At 36.3% G+C, this 10,135-nt stretch overlaps 1 protein-coding gene across 1 annotated transcript; it reads left to right on the forward strand.

The window, feature by feature from the left end:
* Positions 1 to 1,514: 1,514 nt before the first annotated feature.
* Positions 1,515 to 9,344, forward strand: LOC139938737 (actin-related protein 2/3 complex subunit 3-A-like). Its single transcript, XM_071934354.1, has 6 exons — positions 1,515 to 1,667; positions 3,130 to 3,220; positions 4,781 to 4,860; positions 5,771 to 5,839; positions 7,629 to 7,755; positions 8,708 to 9,344. The coding sequence occupies exons 1-6, from the start codon at positions 1,662 to 1,664 to the stop codon at positions 8,863 to 8,865; spliced, it is 531 nt and encodes a 176-aa protein (XP_071790455.1). The 5' UTR covers positions 1,515 to 1,661; the 3' UTR covers positions 8,866 to 9,344.
* Positions 9,345 to 10,135: the final 791 nt, after the last annotated feature.

Below are 10,135 nucleotides of genomic sequence, written 5' to 3' on the forward strand. Positions count from 1 at the left end.
ATTATTGTAATTTGTGTACTTTACTTACTGTAGTTTATCTGAAGTACTGATACTGTAGTAAAGTCCAAGGAAACATTATTTATTGACTTATTTACACAAGTTTAATTGTAGACTGTTATGAACACGTCGCGTGCATAGTATGGAAATATTGACTGCGATGAGGGGCACAGTTAACATTATAGGCCCAAGGTGATGTCAAAACCATGACTATGCCCGAAGCGAAGCTGGGGGCATAGCCATGGTTTTGACATCACCGAGGGCCTTTAATTTTAATTGTTCCCCGATTACTAAGCAGTCAATATTTGTTTTATATACCGAAAACAGATTCTTCTCATCAACAACACTCTGACTATCAGTGGAAGGTCGTCTGTGAAGAAAGGTCGCGCCGTGACAAGGAACGCTAGTCGTACACAAACATCTGTACAGTCTACATTATCATAGTTGCGTTATTTTCAGAGCGGGCAAAGTCAATTGACTATGCCCTGGGCATAGTCACTATGACGTCATCTTGGTAGAAAAGGGGGGCATAGCTATTTCAATGACTCCATTTTTAACCAATCAGATTAGAGGATTCGGTACATGAGTTATATAGTTACTGTTAATGCAGTATTTTTATGACCATTGCACTACTGTGTGTACATCATATTGTATTTTCGTAATGTCAGCATTGTTCACTGTAGTCTATGCCTTCACGTGACATTCACTATTACTCCCATCCGCACCGGCGATCAAAAAGACCTATTCGCCCATGGGGAATAGCATTTCCCATTCAACAGTTAGGATCATCCTTGTTCCCAATGTTTTTGAGCAGTACAGCTTCGCCTCGTGAAATGGAACAGTCGATATTTACCTTGCGGTAATATTCCTCCCATTCCACTCTGAGCCACTCAATATTTGTATACTATAAAATGTTGTAAGTTTTTAACACTTTTGCCAATGGAAATTGAAATTCCATATAAAATAAGATGTGGAAAATAAATATTTAAAAAAATATATAAAAATTTACTATTTTCTGCTTAGAAGAAATGCGCAGAAAACCAGTCACAACTTTTGTACGAAAGATAGATACAGTTTGGCTGTTAATTCTGGTAAGCAAAATATTTGTTGCGCTTAGCTACTTGTTGTGCTGAATAAGCAGCTCTTTCAAATGTCTATAGGATTCTTTATGTCTGTGGGCGTTCCCAAGAACGGCTCTGGCCGTTCCCTGATTAAAGCGCTCTAACTCGGTATATCCTCTAACTCGATCAAAAATAATTATTGCAAAATATTACGGGACGCCCTCAGCGACTGTGTGACGTGAGGGCAGTCAGTTCATTCCGATCACATACGGGATATACGTTGCCCTCCCCTGTAGGCCTAGTGATTGCCATGTCGGGCCGTTAAATAAACAACGACAATTAGTCTTAGGGTTGTAACATCTTTTACAATAAATTTATATCTTATCTCATAATTTACTAGAGTTAACTGGAAAACAACATCTTTCCGTTTTGCTTCAGGGGCGCAGCCATCTTGAAAAACATAGATGCATTGTGGGTGAAAATAGTCACGTGACATTTAGGAAAAGGCAGTGGCCAGTGTACTTCCGCGTTGGGGATCGGATTGCGGGTGGAACTTATTTTGTTTTCTTGTGTAGTTGAAGAATTGCAGAAAATCTCATCAAAATGCCGGTAAGAAGATGAATCTTTGTCTCTAAAAGTTTGTAATGTTTATATTTTTTTTACAACTAGTTTATCCTCTGCTTACCAGTTTTCACGCTATTATGCCTTTTTCTTAGAATTAGGAAAAAATAATGATGCCATATATCGTAGGAGGTCCTGTTTTAATTTCGAGGTGTCCCTAAAATCATGGCAAATCTTTTACCTCTCTGTGCGCGATGTAAACAGTCCCTAGATAAAAATTGTGTGGTTTTATTTGCCAAGCAAAGAGTCTCCTCTCCCTTGACCAAAACTTAGAAACACGTAAGGCTCCACTGGTCATGTGCACTTGTAAATGCAAAAAGTTTGGTATTTTAGGCATTTCTACAAGGTACAAAAATGTGTCATAATGTTGAGGCCATATAAAAATAGGAAAAGTTTCCGTATGGCGCCACCACTTTTTCATTCGAAATAAAATAATATAGTATCTAATTTACCTGATTGATATATCCCTTTTTGTAAAAATGAGTGAAAAAGTGGTGGGATGGCGCCATACGGAAAGTTATCCTAAAAATATTTGCCCACCGAAAAAGTTTCATCAAACGCTATTTCAATTCACAATTCATGATGATCAAAATCATGTGACTGAATGTTTTGCTGAGCATTCTTGAAAAAAACTACCGAGGCTCAAAGAAGCCATGTGCCTTATATCATTTTCTAATATTTTTTGAGATTTTTATTTTGTAACCCTCGTATTAATACTATTATTTATATTAAAATTTAAACATCAGCAATAAGCCAAGCTGGATTATACGATTTTGTCCATTCTATATTTTCGACTAATAAAATGTTGAATACATTGGTCGATTCCCAAAAGCTAATCCAGAAACCTGTGAAACATAGTGTAAAGGCCGGTTCATAGTTGGTCGTGCGATGGTCGCGCGATGAAAATCTTGACATGCTATCAAAAAAAGATACAGTTTTTAGGCCTCAGCGATGACTATAAACTGTGTCGCGTGCCAAAATTTCCATCCCGCGACCATCATGCGACCGACTTTAAACCGGCATTTAGCCAGACATGCCAGAGGGATATCTGCACTCTGAGTGTCTTTAAGACAACCTGTTTTAAATTTAGACACCCTGTAACCTGTTTTATCTGTCTGTCATTTACATGTTCGATGTTAATGTATCATAAGTGAACAATTTGGACACTCAGTTTTTAAATAATAAATCCCTTTACAGGCAATGAATTTCATCTTTGAGAGGGCAAGGCCATTTTCATTTTGTAATATAGGGCATTTCCATTGGAAAATCTTAAAGTAAATGGGAAATTTTTCAAGGGGCACTAAGGCCAAGACAAGGGGCAATTTAGGCAATGACCTGGCAATGGCCTCCATGACCTGTGTGTAATTCCAGCCCTGCCTTTAACCAAATCCTGGCTATAACCTTGCTGTGAACAATTTACTTTCATTTTCTTATTTCTTTTTCGTTACAGGCATATCACTCTGCCCTTCAAGCTCCAACGAGTATTTGCAAACTAGCGTTGCTTCCACTAAACACCAAATTTAAAGGCCCAGCACCTCCAGGTAATTCAACAGAAAAGTTTGAGGGATAATACAACATTTGTGTCTGGTTTCTTTTTAACGGTTTCCTTGACCAGCCAGCAGGACCAGGGCCCACTTTCGTGGCTCTGCTTACCGCGCTGAATTCTGCATTTACGATAACCATTCTCTGCTTACATGTATGTGCAAGCGCTGATTTTATGCGCTAGTTGTGTAAGCCTAGAATGCCTGGTAACGTTGGGTACGCATGTTCACAAACGAAATTCCCCACTAACCAGTGAATTTCGCTTGACGTAAGCACAGACATGACAGAATTCTCTGCTTCCGTAAGCGCAGATTCTATGCTGAAATGGTAAGCAGAGCCATAAAATTGGGCCCTTTAAGTTTGTCATTTAACTGGTCCATCAGCTTTTTTGCTAGTACATATTTCACACTTACATTGAATGACGTGTTTAATCACAGATTTTGTTATTGGACAGACTAATGGCGGACTCTTTATAATGCCCGAAAAAGTTAAGTTCGAAGCTTACTGACAATAAAATTCATAAATTACTATTTCTTTTTTCCTCTTTTTCTTTTTCCTCTAACATCTAAACTTTCCCTAAAATTATTTTCCCTTCTTTTTCCCTCTAAAATGAAGTATATTCTAGAAAACTTTATCCTAGTTTTTTTTTACTTTTTTGTCCTGACTCACACAACGGATTATACTTTTGCAGATTTGTTATTTCATGGTTGATTGCTCAAAACATGACAGTGCCTGTGACTTTGTCAAGCTCTAGGCCCACTAAAGCCAAGTAAAAAAAGAAACATGTTTAGCGTCCCCGCCCGCTTCCTTTTAACAGGCCGCCTCCTTTTTTTTTTTTTTTTTTTTTTTTCTTTTTTTATGCACGTTTTTATTTTTATTTTTTTAAATAGGGTTATTTTAAATGATCTCAGCAAAAACAATCTGAATGTCTGAATGCCTCGACTAATTCGTTTCATTTATGTTTTGTGTATTTCAGAGGTAGAAAAAACAATGGATATTAATTTGACATTTTAACAAAGAATGGCAGCCATCTTGAAATAAAAAATAAAAAGCCCCTCTTCCTCCTTATTTTGAAAAACCCGGGCGTGAAACATGTTTATTTTTTTACTCGGCTAATACTGTTCTTGAAATCTTGATGATGCTTAAAAGGCACATTGACATTTGGTAATTACTCAAAATAATTTTATAGCATAAAAATTTACTTGGTAATGAGCAATGGAGGAGAGCTGTTGACATGGTTGATATTATTAAACATTGTGAAAAACGGTTCCCTGAAGTAGTGTAGTTTTCGAGACAGAAGTAATTTCTCACTTAACTACTTAAAAGACTTACTTCAGCTGAAGCCTTTTCTTATAAATGCATCTCAAAGCACACAAAGTACATGTAGTGCAACAAGTGTATTTTCTTCCATGTTTTTTGTTTTTAATGCATGTTGGGATACACCAAGGGAGAATACTGGTCTTTGACAATTACCAAACGTGTCCAGCACCTTTAATGTTTAAATTTGTGTTCCCAATTCAAATTGTAACAGTTACACTTCTTTTTCTTCCTATTTGAAGGTGATGGAAATCCTGACATCATCGATGAATCCATGTCCTATTTCAAGGCCAATGTCTTCTTCAGAACCTATGAAATCAAAGTAAGGAGCCACATCCTTTTACTTTTCATGGAAGTTTAATAGATTATTTGGGGTTAAACAAAGACAAATTTACATACTAATTAGTTCAATGGATGTTAAATTTGCATCAGGGATAAAGAATATTATTTGCTGTTTACCGAAAGTGCCCAATGGCTTTAACTGACGACCTTTGCCGATTTAGATTAGATTTCATACCACATACATGTACATGTACATTTACCTCCAAGATTGCTTGATAACTTGAGGCGAAATTTTTTAATCCGATATGTCAGCATATTTTACTTCAAAAATTTACATGTAGATGTTCGAATTGGAAGTTGTTTGTCATGGAAGTTGTTTGGGAAAAAGTGCATGATAAAAATAAAGTCTACTTATAATGGTTATTGTAAAAGAATCCTTACATGTACTTATTGCCTCCAGTTTACAGGTCTGCGATGTAATAGGATTTTTTTCCTAATTTCCTGATTGTTTATCGATCTGTTGGGGAACACTCTTAACTAAATCACTGCAGCTCGCAAGCCTGAGGAAACCTGTAAACAAGGTTGCTTGCTATGTGAACCAAAAACACCAGGGTTAACCCTACACTTCCATGATAAGTTTTCTAATCCTAGTAAATGTACATACATGTAGGACCTAGAGTTTAATAATGTCCCATCTGAAGGACAAAGCAATAATGATTAATGATTAAGTATCTTGCTCAAACCAAAATATTCTTTCTCAAGCACGCAAAAATCATGATTGGGACTCAAATCAAGGCTCGTGACTAAATCAAGCCCTATGTTTCTCTAGAAAAAACAAAAGGTGCACCAACTAAAAGTTTGCAAATGTTTGGTACTGTTTTTACCTGCATCCAGCCATGATCAAGTCAGACAGTCATTTCAAACTGCAATATTTTGTTATTTATTTTCAGAGTGAAGCAGATAGGGTTTTGATCTACATCACACTATACATCACCGAGTGCCTGAAGAAATTGCAAAGGGTACGTTCTCTCTAGACCCCTTGCATTACGCGCAGCGTACTCAGATGTGAATATCCTGGGTGTCATTTTGGGTGTCTAAATCGTATACAAACATGAACTAATGAGAGTTGACACCCAAAATGACGCGCATTGTTCGGAGGCGCGTTCTGTATTGTGTAAGAAATCAATAGCTCTCCCCCTTGCATAGGCGAAACGCTACAGGTAGGTCGAGGTCAGGTAGGCTGAGGTTTTTACGAGCAGAGAACAGCTACATGTATTGTCCAATGATCTGCCTCCTTTTTGATAGCGTGACGTCGTACGCAATGGATCTATACATGTATGTTTAAACTTCTTACTCGTTGGTAACATTTTCCAGCGAGTTGAGCATCCGTTTGAAATTTTCAACTGGAAAGGTTGCAGGGTCCTCCCAATGCATGAGCATATTTAGCTGATTTGCACAAATTGAGTGTCTGTATGCGCCAATTGCAGCTGAATGCAAAAAGACTAATGGGCAGCAAAATAAGTTTGTTTTGGGGTAGTTTTTCCTTCAGACCAATTGAACCAAAACATCAAGATAAAACCATACTCAGATAGCACAGCAGGGCCAGGGTTTGCCTTCAATTTGTTGTTTTAGTGATCGGCCGGTAGAACTGTTTTGTTTGTCGTTTCACTAGTCCATTAGCTTTTTTACTTCTCATAATTTCAAACGAAATATACTTTTCAACATTGAAGTAGCCAGCCGGACCACTTAGAGTTTGACTGGACCTCGGGTGTTTGTATTATTATTATTGTTATGGTTTATTTTAAAAACTGCTCATTGCAGCTTCATGTACTGGCTGAATTACAAAACAGTGTACATAAAAATTAAAAGAAATACAACGGGTTGAAGTGACATTTGGCCAGTGGACCACTGTTCAGGGAGTAGACCTCTGTTACGGGAGAAGGCCGAGGGCTTTAAAACAAAAAATCCAGGTAGAAAATTTTCCCATGGATCTTGTAACAAATCAAACCAAACTTCCAGTATTGGGTCCAGATTGCCGCATGGTTTTGAAACATCCTGGCGTGAAACCTGCGTTGTGTACACCAAAGTTAGCTTTGTTATAATAAAGCTATTGTATGTGGTGGATTTTGTAGATACATTCACTTCATAATATCATACTGCCATGGTCACTATTAATGTTATTTAAAATTTGTAATTATGTAAATATCATTTGGTGTATATTATAGGCCTAATAATTGAGCATTGTTCACAATGTCCATGTTGTATTTTTGTTGTATTCTTTGTATGCTTCGTCTGTATTCATGATACAGTTAGTATTTATTTATTAGTCCATTTAGTGCTGTTTTCCTATTTTGTTTTGTTTTGTTGTAACAGCCACATCCACCATAAGCCTCGGCTTTTAGGACATTGTAGGATGATGCCTCTATGTGAATGTGGAAGTAAATGTTATATTGATTATAAGTGATTGATTGATGAGCTTTATAAACCCCACCCCTATTCTATGGAACTCATGTACTTGACTCCAGGCCAACTGTTGTGATTTTGCTGTTAAAGTACTGAATTTAGCAGATTTGAACCAGATTACGGAATGGAATTTTGAGAGTTGCTTAGAGTTAAATGTGAAAAGAAAAATGCAAGTAAATTTTTTCACTATTTTGTAGTTTTATGTAAAAAAAATTCTTTCGAAAGGCCCAATAATAAACTAAGGTGACCCAAGTGCTTCTGTTTTTTATCAGTTTGAATGAAAAGTTGTCCTTGTTTGTACTCATTTCAGAAGATTGAAATATAGTTCTTAAATTTTATTTTCAGTGCACATCCAAGGTTAACGGTAAGAAGGACCTGATCAGCCTTGCTATAGCTAACTTTGACATTCCTGGTGAGCCACGGTTCCCGTTGAACGCCATGTACCAGAAGCCAACTAACAAGAATGAAGCAGGTAAGCTAACGGAAATTTATGATTTGGCTCATAGTAATAAAGGATTCGGGTACTTTTTCAAAATGTCCTCAGATTTACATTAAACTTACAAGATTTGAAGATAATGATAGTTGAAAGCTTCCCTTCAAATATTACTTATTGGGGTTCTGTAGTTTTTGTGAAATGAGTAAAACTATGTCAGGAAAAAAATGTTTTTCTCAGTTTTAGCATGTAAAAACATGTTAACCAGTTATGGTATGTTCATAGCTGGTTAATACGTTTTAAATGCTAAAATAGTTTTCACCCGACTGAGAAAAAGATTATTTCCCGACTTTGTTTTACTCAATTCTCAAAACAAAAGCACCTCAGTAAAAAAATATTTGGAGGGAAGCTTTCTACTTTCATTATCTTCAAACCCTATAAGTTTAACGTAAATCTGTGGACATTTCGAAAAAATACCCAAATCCTTTACACAACCTGTTACAGGGAATGTTTTGTTCAATTAATGGCAATAAAATCTTACTTCGTTATAAGTAAAGTAGCTTTGGTATAAAGCATTTTGATGAACATTTGTTTTAATGTGTTGAAAGATGTCAGTTTTTACGCCCTGAAATTTGAATCTGAGAGAATCAGTATTCTATCATGGATTATTCTTCCTGCGTGGAAATTGTCACATGTTTTTGTTTACATCTGCATAGGTAAATAGGATTAAAACAACCCAACGTTTAGTTTTAAACAGGTTTGGCGCGTCATGATTGAGCATTTGAGTAGTGCTCACCAGATGCTAGGTCTGATTCTGATGTTTGCCTCTGTATTTCTGCCATGGTTGGCTGCAGATTCTGCTTATTCTCTAAAATGTGTTTCCAAACTTTTTGAAACAAAGGGCCTTTCTGAATAGATTAAAGTTCTTTGAAATTAATTTGTTTTATTAATCGATTTTCTTTTCATTTTTTAATTCTTTGTACTCCAACAGATCAAGTTCGATCTTACCTGACCCAGATTCGGCAAGAGACTGGACAGCGTCTCATAGAAAAAGTCTTTGATCCGGCAACAGATAAACCAAGCAAGTGGTGGATGTGCTTTGCTAAAAGAAAGTTTATGGAGAAGAGTCTGTCTGCACCTGGCCAATAAAGGTCATGGGTCATTGGTCAAGAAATGGATGTCGGTCTGTCTTAATATTTTAATTTACTCAAGCCTTTTACCAGGCATGCAATTTTTCTTCAGCTGATCTGGTCCCAATTTCATGATGCGGTTAAGCAAAATATAGTCTGTAACCAGCCAGTAACATTTTGCAAACTTAACTACTTGACTACAAATCTAATAAATCTTTAATTTGAAATCATTACTGAGTTGTTATTTTATGCAAATGTTGAGATACACCAATTGTGAAGACTAGTCTTTGACAATTAATAGTGTCTGTGTCTTAAAATCAGTGCCATGAAATAGGGCCTGATAAATGTCAAAGTAGATGATACTTTTCTTTAGGGTTCATACCTTTTGATTTAATGTACAACCATGGTTTTACAGGCTGTGGTCCCATTTCAAAGAGCTGCTCAAACACAGCTGCTTAAATAAAAGTATGCTTACTAGAGTAAGGCTACCAGTCATAATACAGTGTCACATGTTTCTTTGAAACTGGTAACCTGCTCATTATTTTGGCTAAGCAGACAAAGTGTTAAGCAATGTTTACTCCGGGATAGAAGAATATAGTAGCAAGACAGTTCCCTAAAGGTCAATCTCTACCTGGCAAGCAGATACACATGTGGTGTTACTGCAAACCAAATATATATCGATATTTACTGCTAAAGGAGCTCTATAAAACTGGGCGGGGGGGGGGAGCTGGTTGGTATTTGAAGCCACGATAGTGTGCATCAACTTTTTAGATAATTGTACCAACAGTAGGAGGGTTGCAAATTTAAGTTATAAATTCTTTATTTTGAAGGTAAATAAAGTAGTATTACACAACATTGCTTTTAAATCTTCTATTACAAGAATAATCTGTAACATTTTGCAAACTTGAATACAAATTTAATAAATCTTTAATTTGAAATTATTACTGAGTTGTGGGTGTTTGTTCCTTGCAACATTTTGGCTCTATAAAATATGTACATGCACCTTGGCCGAGTAGGAAAAACTCACTTCATACTAAGTAGTTGGGAACCAGTTGCAAGCAATGTATATCACATGGCACTGTGATAGGTAACCAGCTTATGCTGAGCATGATTTTCTTGGGATTGGATCTTTTCTACAGCTGTTCAATTTACTTTAATTTTTCAGAAAAAAGGCATGCCTCTTGTGATGCTTATTATTTATAAACTACTAACAAATGTAAAATGTTATCTTCTTAAATAGTAAAACAATAATATTTGTGTTCATATTCTACTAGACTGTAAGTTACAAA

This window comes from Asterias amurensis, chromosome 6 (genome assembly GCF_032118995.1).
Source record: "Asterias amurensis chromosome 6, ASM3211899v1".
NCBI classification, from domain to species: Eukaryota; Metazoa; Echinodermata; class Asteroidea; order Forcipulatida; family Asteriidae; genus Asterias; species Asterias amurensis.